At 45.0% G+C, this 16,538-nt stretch overlaps 1 protein-coding gene across 3 annotated transcripts in view; it reads left to right on the top strand.

The window, feature by feature from the left end:
* The window catches only part of LRRC49 (leucine rich repeat containing 49), a 187,750-nt gene extending 173,890 nt beyond the window's left edge, over window positions 1–13,860 (top strand). For all 3 annotated transcript variants that reach the window (XM_075535511.1, XM_075535512.1, XM_075535513.1), the window contains one exon: window positions 13,192–13,860. In XM_075535511.1, the coding sequence (XP_075391626.1) occupies window positions 13,192–13,395 (204 nt within the window). In that variant the 3' untranslated portion in view covers window positions 13,396–13,860. The remainder of the gene's footprint in view (window positions 1–13,191) is intronic.
* Window positions 13,861–16,538: the final 2,678 nt, after the last annotated feature.

The following is a 16,538-nucleotide window of genomic DNA, read 5'->3' as shown; positions in this document are numbered from 1 at the left end:
TCCACTCTACACTCACCCACATTTTCAATATGATTTTTTGTTCCTTGATGCTTGATACCTGATCCCTTCGACAACTCATGGTCACACAGGCTGGTGTGTTTCTTCCATGTGGGCTTTGTTGCTTCTGAGCTAGATGGCCACTTGTTTAACTTCGAGCCTTTAAGACCCCAGACGCTATATCTTTTGATAGCCGGGCACCATCAGCTTTCTTCACCACATTTACTTATGCTCACGTTTGTCTTCATTGATCGTATCAGGGAGGTGGGCACCCATTGATATGATTTTTAGTTCTTTCATGTCTGATAACTAGTCCCTTCTGTACATTGGTCCATTCTTTTTTTTTAAATTTTTTTTTATTTTAACAATTTATTGGGGCTGATACAATTCTTTTCACAGTTCATACATATACATACAGCAATTGTATAAAGCACATCTGTACAGTCTTTGCCCTAATCATTTTTTTCTCTTTTCTTCTTTTACATTTTATTAGGGACTCAAACAACTCTTACCACAATCCATACATATACATACATCAATTGTACAAAGCACATCCATACATTCCCTGCCCCAATCATTCTCAAGGCATTTGCTCTCCACTTAAGCCCCTTGCATCAGGTCCTCTTTTTCCCCCCCACTCCCTCCCCATTCCCCCCTCCCTCATATGCCCTTGGTAATTTATACATCGTTATTTTGTCATATCTTGCCCTATCTGGAGTCTCCCTTCCCCCCTTCTCTGCTGTCCCTCTCCCAGGGAAGAGGTCACATGTGGATCCTTGTAATCAGTTCCCCCTTTCCAACCCACTCACCCTCCACTCTCCCAGCTTCGTCCCTCACACCCTTGGTCCTGAAGGTATCATCCACCCTGGATTCCCTGTACCTCCAACCCTCATATGTACCAGTGTACAGCCTCTGTCCTATCCAGCCCTGCAAGGTAGAATTCGGATCATGGTAGTTGGGGGGAGGAAGCATCCAGGATCTGGGGGAAAGTCTGTGTTCTTCATCGATACTACCTCACACCCTAATTAACCCATCTCCTCTCCTAAACCCCTCTATGAGGGGATCTCCATTGGCTGACACTTGGGCCTTGGGTCTCCACTCTGCACTTCCCCCTTCATTTAATATGATATATATATACATATATACACATACATATATACATATACACATATCTTTTTTTTTTTGCATGATGCCTTATACCTGGTCCCTTGGGCACCTCGTGATCGCACTGGCCGGTGTGCTTCTTCCATGTGGGCTTATTTGCTTCTGAGCTAGATGGCCGCTTGTTCACCTTCAAGCCTTTAAGACCCCAGACACTACCTCTTTTGATAGCCGGGCACTATCAGCTTTCTTCACCACATTTGCTTATGCACCCATTTGTCTTCAGCGATCCTATCATGGAGGTGTGCAGTCAATGATATGATTTTTTGTTCTTTGATGCCTGGTAACTGATCCCTTTGGGACCCCTCGATCACACAGGCTGGTGTGTTCTTCCATGTGGACTTTGTTGCTTCTGAGCTAGATGGCCGCTTGTTTATCTTCAAGCCTTTAAGACCCCAGTCACTATCTCTTTTGATAGCCGGGCACCATCAGCTTTCTTCACCACATTTACTTGTTCACCCACTTTGGCTCCAGCCATTGTGTTGGGAGAGTGAGCATCATAGAGTTCCAATTTAATAAAAGAAGGTATTCATGCATTGAGGGAGTGTTTGAGTAGAGGCCCAAGGTCCTTCCGCCACCTTAATACTTGACCTATAAATATAGACACATAGATCTATTTCCCCATCTTCCTATATATATTTGCATGTACATGTCTTTGTCTAGACCTCCATGAATGCCCTTTGACTCCTAGCTCTTTCCTCCATCTCCCTTGACCTTCCTCCTGCCCTACTACCATGCTTCATCGCCACCTGGGCTAGAGTATACCTCTTCTCTAAGCAACCTTACCCTTGATCATTTCCCACCAGGCCTGCCACTCCCCCTTCTCTACCATTTGGGGTCCCATGTTTTTCCCTTGTCCCTGGGTTTGTTAACACCACTTCCTTACCCCGCCCCCTATCCCCCCACCCCAAGTCCCCCCGGAACTGTCGGTCCCGTTGTTTTTCATCCAGATAGTTCATCCAGCCTGTCCTATTCAGACAGCATTGGTCCATTCTTAACAGTATTTTCCATAATTTCTTCTGATCCACAGTCAAAAGCCTTTGTTTAATCACTAAAACGCAGGAAACATCTTTCTGGTTTTCTCTATTTTCATACAAGACCCATCTGATGTTAGTAATGATATCCAATGATGTCCCTCATTTTACATCCTCTTCTGAATCTGCTTCGAAATCCTCACTGTTCCTTGTCAATGTACTCTTAACCACTTTTAAATTATCTTCAGCAGAAACTTACTTATGTGTGAAATTAGTGATATTGTTATATAATTTCTGTAACCTGATGGATACCTTTCTTTGGAAGGGGAACTAACATGGGTCCCTAAGTTCAAAGACCAAGTAGCTGTCTCAGACACGAGGAGCACTTCCATTGGGTAAAGTGCACATCTATCAGTTCCGGGAGCCTCGTTTTTCACCAGTGCCGCCTGCCTGTACTTCTTCCTTAGACACAGGTGCTCTGGACCATGGAGACTTCCTGCAGTGATGGAATGGTTTGGAGCAGAGGCTCTGGGTATTCCTCCCATGCCGTTTTGGTGTTTCCTGTGGCATTTACCATTTTGCTCATGGAGTCCTTCAGTATTTAAAATCAAGATGTGCATTTTTCACTTCAGTATTTAACTGCGAAAGATGCTGCGGGTATTCGTTCCTGTTGATTTTCTAACTCCAGGCCTCTCCACATTTTATTGCAGTACTTTCTTTTGCCTTGTCAAGCTTCCCTTTGAAATATGCTTAGCTCTTTTACTTTATCTTCCTTCCATTTGTTTTATTTATTTTTTAAATCATTTTATTGGGACCTTGTACAACGCTTATCACAATCCACACAGCCATCCATTATGTCAAACACATTTGTTGCCCTCATCATTCTCAAAACATCTGCTTTCCACTTGAGCCCCTGGCATCAGCTCATTTTCCCCCTCCCTCCCTCCCCACTTCGCCCTCCTTCACGAACCCTTGATAATTTACAAGTCATTATTATTTTGTCATATCTTATACTGTCCAACACTTCCTTTGACCCACTTTTCTGTTTTCTGATCTCCAGAGAAGCGGTTACATGTAGATTCTTGTAATCGGTTCCCCCTTTCCACCCCACCCTCCCACTACCCTCCTGATATCGCCACTCTCAGCACTGGTCCTGAAGGGATCATTTGTCCTGGGTTCCCTGGGTTCCAATTCCTATCTGTACCAGTGTACATAACTCTAGTCCAGCTGCATTTGTAAGGTAGACTTGAGATCATAAAATGGTTCCATTTTCTTTAGTTCCTCTTCAAGATTCAGACTCTCTTCTGAGATTGCTTTTGGTCTTTTCTATCTTTTTCATGATCTATTGCTTTCTCTATGTGTGATGTCCTTGATGTGATCCCTTATCTCATCTGTTCTTCAGTGTGCAATGTGCCTGGTGTGTTCTTGAGAAGGTTTCTAAAGTCAGAGTGATATATACAAGTTTGTACTTTGGCTCTCCTGGTTTTGCTTTGGTTCCTAATTTGGCTCTCAGTGTTGACTTGCTTTAATTTTTTCAGCTTCAACTTGAACTTGCATGTGAGAAATTGGTGATCTGTTCTTCCTTGTTCTGACTGAAGATAATGAGTTTTTCCACTATCTCTTCCCACAGATGTAGTTGATTTGATTCCTGTGTGTCCTAGCATTCGAAGTCCATACGTACAGTGATCATTTACGCTGTTGAAAAGGGCATTTGCAATGAGTCAGTCATTAATCTTAAAAAGCTCGATCATGCAACATCCGGCATGCTTTCTATGACCACGGCCACATTTTGTAGCTGCTGGTTCTTTGTTTCCAGTTTTTTCATCGCAACCACCACTCCTCGTTGATGCATCCTGATTACGCGTTTGATCATGTCAGAATGCAGACGTTCATGAAATCTTCGTGTTTGGCATTAGCTGTTAGTGTGCACCACAATAAAAAGAAGACTTTTAAAAAGAAGAACAAATGGAGATAAACTTACTGTGGGGCTCTAGCCAGCCCTGGCCAAACTGGCAGAGAGCGCAACATCGCCTCCATTTAGTTCTTGGTCCTTGTACCCTGGGTGTTTGCGATCACTTCTTCCGGTCTCCTGCAGCATTGACTCTTTGGTTCTGAGCTATGTCACAAACCATTGACCTGTTTCGTTCCCAATACAGCTACTTAGCCCGAGATATCGGAACCCCTTCTTCCTTCCCTCTGTGCGTGCTCAGATGCTTATGGTAACCCAATGCCACGGTGCCCTTGGCGCTACAAAGATGAAAGCATGCAGTGTCTTCCTGATAGTCCTCACGGAGAGCAGACACAGGTCCCTCAGCAACAGAGTTGAGATGGCCAATAGCATTCGTTGAGCATTTGTGACCTACGTGTAAGTCACTACTTGAAAATACATAGTTATCCTCTCATCGGTTATATATAATTTAGAACCAAAATGTCCAAGAAAGTAGTTTTCCAGATTTTTAAAAAACATCTGGGGAGCTCTTTATTCAAATGGTACTAGCATGTCGTTACACAGTGAAGATGGAGGCTCAGAGCTTTATTTGCTTGTCCTTTTCCTCTTTTCCTCCACCCCAACCTCAATTCTCAAGTATATTTTTGCAACTCCAAGGTCTATCAGGATCACACCTTGAAAACCCAGGGCAGAAAGGTTTTTATAGTGTGCTAAAGATGTTAAGCTTCTGCTCTAAATTCTCTTCCTACAAGAGGGTCACTGTCTGGTGAGGTGGCTGGTCATCATTGAGCAATTCCAGCAGTGAGCAAAGAAATACTTACCCATATGAAGCTGACACCTGCCTCCTAATAATTGTCATTTACTGATCTCTAATGACACATCATTTACCACCTTCCGTAGGAAAGAGACAAGCCTCTCTTTAGTCCTCGCTGTATCCATGGGTCCCTTATGAGAACATCATTGTAAGCATCTATCACACACCAAACACAACTATCCTAGAGCTTTGAGAAGATCTGGTTCCTGCCCGTAGGGATCTTGCATTCTAATGTGGAAGATTGGCATCGACACAGGGATAAGATAGAAACGAAAAGATGACGAGAGTAGAGGAGAAACAGCAAATCCAGACACAAGGGGTCAGGTTGGGTCAGATCACCTCACTGAGGCGTTTCCTCATCGCTGCTTGTGTTCCTTTCCTAGTGACTGGTCTTTTTCGATGACCCGTTCATGGTCAAGGAGCCAGCTTCTCACCGTCTGCACTGTTCAGGATCAGTCTGGTTGTATGTGCTCTAAGACTGCTATGTTTGGCCTCTGGCATTGATATTCCTCGTCATCAAATTTCCATGTGTACATTCTTCTTCAGTTCTCCTTCTTTACGGTCCAGTTCTCACATGCATATGACGTGATTGGAAAGCCCATGGCTCAGGCCAGTTTCACCTTAGTACCAAATGTGACATTAAAACTCGTGAGAAGTCATTTGTAGCTTGACCTACCCAATGTAACACATCGTTTGGTTTCTGTTTCCACAGACATTGCTTGCTGATTCTAAAATTCCAAATTTTCTTCTTTATCATGTTGGTTTTCAATCTAGGTTTGAGAATTTTTGTTTTCTTCACTTCAGGTACAGTGCATATCTTTAAGGAATTGGTCATTCCAGGGCTTTTTCAATTGTTCAAGAGAACCGAAAAACAAAAACTTTCAAGCATAATGTTGACTCCCAAACCTTTGGAATTCCAAAGGATTTCACAGAAAAAGAAAAGCTAGACTAGATTTGTAAAACAGTGGAGCAAAAATACTCAATGAATTGTCATCCCGCAGAATACAGGGGAACATTACGTGAATCATACAGAATGTGACCAAGTACGGTTTATGCTAGGAATGCAAGGAAGATTCCATGGTCGTGAATATTATTATATGACTCGATCTAAGGTGGGGGGAGGGGAGACGGACCTGGAAGAGAGCTTTATACAACTCAGTGTCTATTCTTAATATTTTTAAATCAATCAGTAGGGTAGATGGGAATAGGATATTAATCATTTTGCTTAATGGAAAACCCCCCCAAGAATTTTGCCATTTGTGGTAAGTAAAATTATAACTAAAGTGAGCCCCATGATTCCCAGAGTGTGGGACACCTTTGTGTCACCCATGAAATGTGCCAAGGGTAAGGGACTTGGCGGATGTAACTAAGGTTCGGTTGATTTTGAGTTGATAACAAAGGGAAACACTGACAAGGCAAGTTCTTTAAACCAGGGCCACGCTTTCCCTGAGAAGGGTCGGTCTTCTGCTGTGTTTGTGAGAGGATCAGCAAGAGGCCTCTCAGGTCTGAGCGGAGCCGTGGCCAACAGTCAGCCAGGACCTCGGACCTCAGACTTACAATCACAAGGAACTGAACTCTCCCCAGAACCCTATGAGATTGGAAGAGGACTCTGAGCTTCAGGAAGTTGGGTTGCCCAAGATTTTAACTGAAGTCCTGAGCACAAGACCCGGCTGACCCATGCCTAGACTTCTGATATGAAACATCTGAAATAGTAAATAAGTGTTGTTTTAAGCCTTAAAGCTTAAAGTAATAGATCATTGAAGTCAGGAGCAAGACAAGGAAGTTCAGTATTACTATCATTTTTTATCTATTCGGCCAATACAGTTATAGAAGAGAAAGATTTTAGAGGTAAAGTGTAAAGAAGAGTGTCAGTAATTTCTATTTGTGGACAATATTATCAGAAACCTAAGAGAAATAACTGAGAAACTATAAAACCTATAAGAGAGTTTACTAATGAATTAGAAATCAATAGCTTCTCTCTATAAAAATAACAACCAGGAGGAATATTTAATGGAAGAAAAGACCCAAATTACAACAGCAACGTATGAAGAGAGAGAGAGAATGCTGAGTAATAAAGTAATTAAGAAGTGAGTAAGATCAATGTGAAGAAAACAAATAGATAATATAAAAACGCCATGATCTTTTTGCTTCCCGGTATTAAAATGCAATGCACCATTTGTACTGTTATAACGTCTGTGTGTTATATGGGTAATGAAGCACAAAAGAGATTTGTACAAATGGAAAACCTACCATGTGAGAGAGGAAGACTCTGCACCAAAAGCTGTCCATTGTTACCTTCATTAATTAAAATTTTAATATGTTTGTGCGCTACTGATCATGACAAAGTGATCTATTGCAGTCCACCCAGCACCGCTGAGGCAGAGCAGGGCTGGCGATCTGCCACTACAGAGGGGACAACCCGGAAGCCTGGTGGCGCGGTGCTGCTCCGCCACATGGGTCACCAGGAGTCAGTGTCACACGAGAACAATAATAAAAGCAAACCACCATTTTTCATTGGAGCCATTTTTCAGTAAGTTGGTCCCACAGATCCATCAGGAAATAAGCAAAAGCAGTTACAAAAACGCTGAACACAGGGAGAGGAGGCTACATGCTAGACCCCAAAACACATGTGAAGGCTCATTCATTAACGCAGTGCGGTCATGGAGACATGGCCTCACGGAATAGGATGGTAAAAGCTCTGTATATATCCAAATACAAAAGAGAATTTATTATATAAAGTGAAGAATCTCAAAACGAGTCAATAACTGATATGGGTATCATTGAGAAAGCGAGGGAAATGCATTTAGAAATAATATTCTTACATCAGGATAAATTCTAAATGGATTGTATAGTTAAAGATTAAAAAGAAAATATAAGCATAATTTATAAATTATCAAGAGTTCATGAGGGAGGGGTGGGGAGGGAGGGGAATAAATGAGGAGCTGATACCAAGGGCTCAAGTAGAGAGCAAATGTTTTGAGAACGATGAGGGCAGCAAATGTACAAATGTGCTTGACACAATCTTATGTATGGATTGTGATAAGAGCTGTACGAGCCCCAATAAAGTGATTTTTTTAAAAAGAAAGAGAATAGAAGAAGTCCTGGAAAATCAAGAATAGCCTTGAGATGAGGGAGCTCTTCAGGAAAATGAAGTAACCAAAGGCAAATGGAAAAAAACAGTTCTCAACTAATCTCCTTAGAGTAAAAAGAGCTTTTAGAAATCAGCAAGAAAAAGAACCAAGAACCCACCATAGGTTGTACTGCCTCTTCAAATATCAGTTTTACAAAGAAGAGACCATTCACCATGACAACAAAGGCTATGTAGAAATCAATAGTAAAATTTGAATAAGCATTATGGAGAAAATTGTGAAACTTTACTGAAAGACAATAAAGAAGAACTAAATAGTTTATGTGCATAAATCAATCCATAACTAAATCAATCCATAACTAGAAAGCAGTTGTAATAAAGATTTGGACAGGTTATTTCTGCAATTCCCACCAGCGGATCCTAAAATTTATACGACATAGCACGGGATTAACTATTTAGCAGAGTAAAAAGATAAGGACAAAGTGCCTTACCAGAGAGGAAGTATTCTGATAAAGCTGTGGTTCATTAACAGCAGTTAAGCACTGGGCTGCTACCCAGCAGCCTGCCCTAGAGAAAGCGATGGCCTGCGGCTGTTGTAAAGATGCACGCGCTGTAAACCCCACAGGCCCCGCGACTCTGTGCTACAGGGCCACTGCGAGAGGGACAACTGCAGAGAACCAGAATGCACATGCATATTTTGGAAGTATATCGGACTAACAATCAGAAACCATAGTTTTTCTGGGAAAAACTTACCTTTTATGATCTGAGAGCTTTGGCCGCATCTCTTCGTCACTCTCTCGTCTCACAACCCAGTCTTTCTCCCACAGTCACATGCCTTTTGCCTCTGTAACACTATTTAAGCCGCGTGGGCACAAAGTACTCAGCCCCTCTTCTGACTGTCCTGCCTTGTGGCAGTTAGTTGAGGTTGAGGCCTCCCAAATGGGGGTTCGCAGCCACTGCGCTGTGTAAGTCACATTCTGTGGCTTGCTGCGAGCCCCGTGGCTCGTGACTGCAGTCTGGAGGGTCTGCGGTTCAGCACGCTAGCTGCTCCTTGGGAGGAAGATGGGGAATTCCTACTCCTCTGAAGAGTCGCCGTCTCCGACCCCACAGGGGCAGTTCTGCCCTGTCCGAGAGGGTGGCATGCAGTAGCCCCGACTGATGGCAGGGAGTGCGAGTGAGTTGCATGCTAGCTGTCACCCAGTCCCCGGATTCAGCCGTAACGCAGTGTTGGATATGAGCAATGAGCCAGAGCGCGAAAAGAGGCTGCCAGCACTCAAGTCCTGTCATGCAGACGAGGAAAGCTGGACATCCGGGTCGAGTCCCCGTGGTCCGATGGTGAGCTATTGGCCAGCCACCCCTGCAACTCAGGCTTCTGGCTCTTGACCTTGGACTCTTTCACGAGTTAGGGCGTGGCTTCCCAGAAGCCTTCTTGGCCACCCTAACGCAAAAGACTCTCTCCTCTTTGCACACTGATTCTGTGTTCTGGCTAAACACCTCGTCAGCCCTTACTGACTCGTTTCTCCAGCTTATTTGTCCAGTGCAAGCCGTTCAGATATAACGCGACTGCAGCAACTGGGAAGACGAGCTAGGAGTTGTCTGTCGGAAAGTATGTAGTTGGCGGAGTCTAACCCTGAGAAAGTCTGGAGCATTACCAGGTGCAGGTGGGGAGTAAGGCCCGGTGCAAGCGCTGGTTAAAGTATTCTACACCCAAACCTCCCTGTGACCTCCATTTTTCCAAGCCACCATCACAATGCTACGGTGCAGTCAGCGTAGATAGTCTGGTCTAGAGTTCCTCTCATCAGGGTCGAATTTATGAAATGCTTGCTTTGTGAATCCCACAGTAACATTGTAGGAGTAAAAAAAACAAGCAGGTGAAAGCATTTGAGAACAGAAAAAGCGTTATACAAAGCACACCAATTCTGTGACGGGTCAGGGCAAGAAAAGTAACAAGCACGTGCTCTTCACAGGCCCTGCTGGATGGGCAGAGTGAGTCGTCCTGGGGCAGAAGGAGTAATTAGCTTGGAGGAGAGAGGACGGATGAGGTATAAAAGCTATCAAGCACAGTTACAAAATTAGGGGTATTTATTGCAAATACAAAGCTGTATCAACATGTTTACAAGGATCGGATGGACGAAACCATAGCATGAAAATGTACAGCAACAGCAATTGCGCAATGCCACTTCTGAAGTTTATTTTAATTTGTGTTCAAGTATTTAACATTACACATCACTGCAAATTATTTCATTTACTTTTTGTCTCTAGATTATGAATTTTTTTTAGTCTTAACACTTGAACATTCTGTGGTTTTAATTTTACGTTGTTCCAAATCCTGTCTTAGGGAACTTAGAAACATTCTCTGAATATATTGTTTCCCTCTGCTGGTAAGAATTGCTTTGCTCACTGTACAGTGTTGCTTTTTTTTTGTTTACTGTCCCCCAATGATTCACACCTATCCTTCTCCCTGCCTCTGGTTAGGCCAGGTACACTGAGTGTTGAGAGGGGCAGGTAGCTGTGTCTTCATCAGCAGGCTTACTTCTTCACCACTAAGTCCTCAGTTGCATTTCAGAGTTCAGGAACTTGGGTTAATCTGAGAAGTAGACAGCTGGAACCATTTGTTTTTTTATAAGCTATCAAATTCTGTACATATTTTTATTATAGGTCAACACATGATGTTAGCACATCATATCAAACATGTGGACCTTGAATGGTAACTGATTATTTAGACCAAAGTTACATGTCCTAAGAAAATTTCCAAAATATACCTCTTTATAGAGAAAGGGGGATACTTGGAACTTGTTGTTAATGTAAATTAATTAATCATGTATGATTACTATATTGTGTTGCCTTAAAAAATCATTAAAAAATCTTTAAGAGGTGAAAATGGGGGAAACAATCATAGTTTCATGACCCAAAGACAGTCTTAACACTCCAGTGTATTTGTTTCCAATAGTTTTCTGTATGCTTTTGCCAACTTTTTCATTAAATTGTAAACAAACAGTGATGTTGAAAGAATTTTACAATAAATATCCATATACTCAAAACCTGGGGTCCTAGAGTTAATGTTGTGCTACACAACGAGGCTACTTATTTTGTCACAGAGCTCTGCTTCCAGTCTCCAGCCGGCAGACAGTCGCTTAATGCTTGTTCATTTCCAAACAATCAATCCAGTTCAAAATGATAAATAAACTTTTGGTTTATTTCAAAATAAATGATGTCATTATGCTGAGAGAAATCAACCAATCATGAAGCACGAATGTTGTATGACGCCATCATTGTAAGAAGTCAAGGACAGGTTTACTTGTGGAGAGAAACATTCTTTGACGGGTAATAGGGATGGAGGGACAGGCAGGGTGGACACTCACTCCCTGCCATCGAGTTATGCTGACCGCGAGCAACCCTGTAGGACAGGGTAGAACTGTACCCGTGAGTTTCTGAGATGGGAACTCTTTATGGGAGTAGAAAGCCCTGTCTTTCCTCCTGAGGAGCAGGCTGGTGGCTTCAAACTACTGACCTATGGTTAGCAACCCAACACATAACCACGAGGCCACTTCGAGAAAGTTAATGACTCATCATTTCCAGACGCATAATGACAGGTGTGGAGGAAACAGACTAAGGGGACGACAGCACCACATGACCACTGGGAAGCGCACCAGAGGCAAAGAGAATGAATGTGAACACCAGTGCGTGTGCAACCTGCAGTTGTAGTGGCAGTAACAACATCTGCGAGCGTGCACGTCGACCGACAGGCGGGCAGCCAGTCAAGCGCACACATTCGTACAGATCTTCCTAATCCACCCTGCACGCACAGCATACCGCGACCAGAGCTCACTTTGCTGTTTGATGCCACGTTTCTCTTTTGAGTCAAAATTAATATGTGATGAAACAAATATGTGTCATACAGTTGCTGAGTTTAAACACATTCACATACCAGGTAACCAAAGAGCTATCAAAATAATCCTATGTATTTAGCTTTTTAGTGTAAGCATGCTACTTGCTATTACAAACCTTCCTAAGCTTGCAGTTAACACACTCTTTATTGATATTGTAAATTCAACCCTTTAGCTCATCTTGAAATTATTTTGGAGTTTTGATATGCATTGGAAGTTGAAATAAATCTTTTTCCTGGGAGCTAAATGTATCCTTGATATTTTTTTCCTTCCTCATTGCTGTGAATTACTTACTTTACAAATCTGATGACTAGATCCATTCCATTGATCTTTCTGTTGTGTGTATTATGACAAGCATTTCTCAAAGGAATGGGTACCCCACATACATATTGAATAGCTACGTCATCCAATAATAAATATTGAATGAGTCGTTACTCAGTAATAAACACCGGATGGTGGCCGAAACGAATGGCAGGCAGCTGCCCTCTGGGTGTTTGACACTTCTTCCCTTTATGTGTGTGTTCACTGAAATAACAAGCACGAGGGAACAAGAAGGTAGCGTTTCATCAAAAGTATAATGAATTTTACACAATGAATGAACCAATAAGAAGAGTAAGGAATGTAAATTTGTGATTTCCACATTGGGCGGCTGCCCAGCCACCCGCTTTAGAGAGAACCCTGATTGCAAGTGTGATTTTAACAAGTGCTTCACCAAAGTCAACAAAAAGTTAGGTTGGTTCTGCCAAACTGGTGGGAATCGGTTGAATCCCACCACTGACTCTGTCCTATAATAGTGAATTCAGAGCATTTAAAGTATGTATGTGTAAGACATGTATGTGGATATTAACTGACCTGCTACCGAGTAAAATGGTCATCTATGGGTGAGAGCCAGGCATGAGCTGAAAGACCCAAACTGAGGACGCAGTGTCTGCTAAGGTGGAAGTGGTCCTTAGGAAGCCGCATTCCCGACGCAGAAGGCAGAGCTGTGCGGTGGAAGTAGATGCAGGCTGTGAAGTAAAACACAGTCGATTCTGACGCGTGGCAGCGCTGCGGGTCAGAGGAGCACTGCCGCTGTGGGTTGCTGAGACTGCAGATCCTTCAGCCTCCTCTTCCTCTCCTGGGGCGGCTGGTGGGCTTGAGCCTGCTGCCATTCGGACATGTCACCCGCTGAGCCCCTAGACCGTGAGACTGCTCCCTGTCGGGAGTGTGTTGGCAGGAGAGGGCTTGGCAGAGGACAAGGGGTCAGGGCAGGCCATCTGAGTGGCTCTCGGTCCCCCCCTAGTAGCCCCGGCCCTGACGGTGACATTTTCTTTTTCCGACAGGAGATAAAGGAGAAAAAGAAATTCTGCAAGATGTACATAGAAGACCTGGTGAAGGAAGCCATGGAAGTGAACATGAAGCACGAGGCGCTGCAGAAGCTTTGGCCGCAGATGTTCATCGAGCTTGTTCGGGACGCCGTGATGGAGATCCGCAACAAGAACGCCTACATGAAGCTCTGCCTCCAGCAGCTCGCCGACCACAAATAGAACCGGCCCTGCAGGCCCCGCGGGGCCTAGCAGGTTGATTTTCTTTTCTCCGAAGGTTGACAATATGTAGAGTAGGCACGCAGAAGCAAGGCCACCGCCACCCTCCTGCACGCTGCTCGGACGAGCATCAGAGCGCACCGCCTGCTGTCCTTGTCACTCGTGCCGGAGATAATGGCTGGCCGGCCAGCAGGCTGGCCCCATCTCAGTGGCGAAAGAAGGGCCTGCCGGGCCTTTGGGGGCAGGTGGCTGTAGAGAGGAGAGGAGTGGGTCTCCTGAGTTAGCTGCTTGCGCTCACGGCCCCCAACGCCAGCCCACAGCACGCAGCCTCTGCATGAGTGGCTCCTACCTACCTTCAGCTGATAATTGTCAGATATTTGCTTTTTACATTTTCTGTCATGATTTCAAAGCCAGACTAGGTTCTTTTTTATGAGTCAAGAGTAAAGTTATTAATAAATTAGTATTTGACAACAAGTGTGTGCCTCATCCGTGCCGTCGGAGCGGTCCCCGTCACTGTACCCTGCTTGGGCGGGGTCTTGGCTGTCCACTTGTGGAGCAGAGGCTCCCCTCGTGCTCTGGGAACACAGTCTCAGGGCCCCACAGAAACCCTGGGGGTTGCGTAGGGTAACGTGGGGCGCTGAGTCAAGCTGGCACAAGAAGAACCTGCGTGCGGAGCGCTGATGGCTGGTGCCCGGGCGCCCAGATATCAGCAGTCTGCTTCAGACAGCAGAAAGGGGTCTCCCCTGCTGCGAGCCACTCTAGACAATGTGCGTGTGCCCCGAAGTACACACAAACCTCACGTCCAATGTCTCCATTCCTCATGAAGATCAAAGGAGCAAGCGAGATGCAAGCCGAGTTTTGATCCAGTGCATGCTGGGGAGGGTGTGGGGGGGCAGGGGGAGTCCATCGCCCTAACTAGAGACGATACCATTTCAGAAAAGTGATCTTTCTGGGCACTGATGAGGACTTGTCCAATTCCGTCGGCTCTTTCCCAGCAGCTATGACGGTAGCAAGAACACCAGGATGGGGGGAAATCATCTTAGACGTTAGAAGACAGCCAAATACACCGAGCTGCTTGGAAGGCAGTGGACAGGCTGTAAGAGCCACCTCCTGAAGAGACTGCCCACTGCCCCCAAAGAGGGGCGAGTGCTCGGGTCTTGCAGGGCAGCCTCATGTTTGAGACCTCAGCCTGTTACGTCACACCATCCTGGGGTCACGAGTTGGCCCAGCGCCCCTACATACACAAGTTCAATGTTCAATCACATTAAGAAGAATTGTGGCATCATTAGCGCAGTCCATTTAAGAACATTTTCTTCTACTCATTGTTGCTAGCTGCCCATTTCCCCCCTCCTCTGCCATGCCCCTGGGTCACCGTTAATCCAGTGACAGTCTCTACACGTCGTCTACCGTCCTGGGCTTCCTGTACAGAAACTCACATAAAACACAAACAGGAGGCAGACACACAACGACTAGAAAACCCTCATTTGAAGAGAAAGAAATGAGTAAAAATGGAAAACTTTAAAATTAGGCAAAAAGATGAGGCACGAAACTTTATCCTATCTACATCAGTCATAATTGACGTTACAGTGCTGTCTGTTTCCATGCCTGGACTGTGCTCACAGAGAATTCCAGGAGGCTGAATCTTCGTGTGGACATGCAAATAGATTTGGGACCTCCAGGTGATGGTATTGAAGCAACCAGTTTACCAGCTTGGGCTCGTTTGAACCTGTTTCCTCCTATGACCCAGATGGGGAATAAATGAGACAGTGCATGCAAGGCATTCGCCGTGTGGCTTCCCACACCGCAGACACCGACTCCGCACAACTCTCGTCCTTCTTTGGAAACAGACTGAGCCACGGGGTTTATGCCCAGGACAGGACGAGCTGAGTGTTGCTCTGGGCTCCTTGTCTCACTTCAAATACATGGCTCCTCCATCTCTCATCTGGAGGGTGAGCTCTCTGCGGGGCCTGGGGGTGGGGGTGGGGTGCAGGAGGGTTCTACCTTCTTTGATATCAGGGCTTTGAACCAGTTTGTTCTGGCTTGACCCCCTGGAGAACTTGTCTTTCCACCCCTCCCCCACCCCCCATGTGCTGAATCAGTTCTACACCAGGTGATTCTCCTCTCTGTATCTTCCTAGGTACATAACCTTGAAGAAGGTACCTTCTGGCCTTCTTAAAATGCATGTTCTGTGATGGAAACAACTGAGCGGGGATGGAAGCCACGAGAAGCCCTGCGTGGTACAGAAAGGAGATACCCTCTCGAGGGGGGTGTTGGGAGGAGAACCCCAACCAGCTTCTCCTTGAGCTTCTGGCGAATTGAAAGACTCGCACAGCAACTTGGATTTCCTCCGGATGTGGCGGAAGGCTCTTTGCGTACCCTAGGCTTCACAAGTGTAAGCAACCCCAAATCTACTCATTTCCTAGAGCTGGCAAAACAAAACGCCACCAACAGGCCAGCTTCTCAGAATAAATTTATTTCCTCAGTGTTCTGAATTCAGGGTGACAGCAGGGTTGAGTTCTTCCTGAGAGCTCAGAGGGAAGATTCTTGGCTCCCTGGGCTTCTGGGAGTCTCAGACATTTCTTGGTATGTGCGTGCAACGCATGTCTGTCTTTCCTCGGTGTGTTGGTCTGTCTCTGTCGTTTCAAGTGTGTTAGGAGAAGACCACTCAGCTGGGATTCGGACCCACCTTACACTGCTAGGGCCTGTGTAAACCGATAGCATCTCTAACGTCTTGAGTTACAAACAAGGTCACAGTCACAGATGCTGGGCTTCAGGCTGCAGCAGATCTTGTTGGGAAGCACATCGCAATCCATAAAAGTCCTGCCCTTTGACCCCCAAAGTCATGTCCTTCCCACGTGCAAAATACTTTCACCCCATTCCAGCACACACTAAAGCCCCCGCCCACGTGAGCATGGACTCTTACATTTAAAACAGCGTGACTTCCACATCAGGTGTGGGTGACCCAAGTTGCCACCAAAATACAACAGTGGTGCAGGCCGAGGGCTGACTTTCTGATCCTACAAGGGAGGAATTAGACGGAAAGAAGGTGTCTCCGGTCCGAAATAAATCCAAAGCTCAGCAGGACAAATGTCATGCGATTTCAAGGCTTGAAACAAAAATCCTCTGTAAAAAGCGAAGCTTGTTAA

The sequence above is a fragment of the Tenrec ecaudatus genome, chromosome 17 (assembly GCF_050624435.1).
Source record: "Tenrec ecaudatus isolate mTenEca1 chromosome 17, mTenEca1.hap1, whole genome shotgun sequence".
In the NCBI taxonomy this organism is placed as follows: domain Eukaryota; kingdom Metazoa; phylum Chordata; class Mammalia; order Afrosoricida; family Tenrecidae; genus Tenrec; species Tenrec ecaudatus.
The sequence above is the reverse complement of the archived record's forward strand: the minus strand, read 5'-3'. Positions and strand labels throughout refer to the sequence as shown.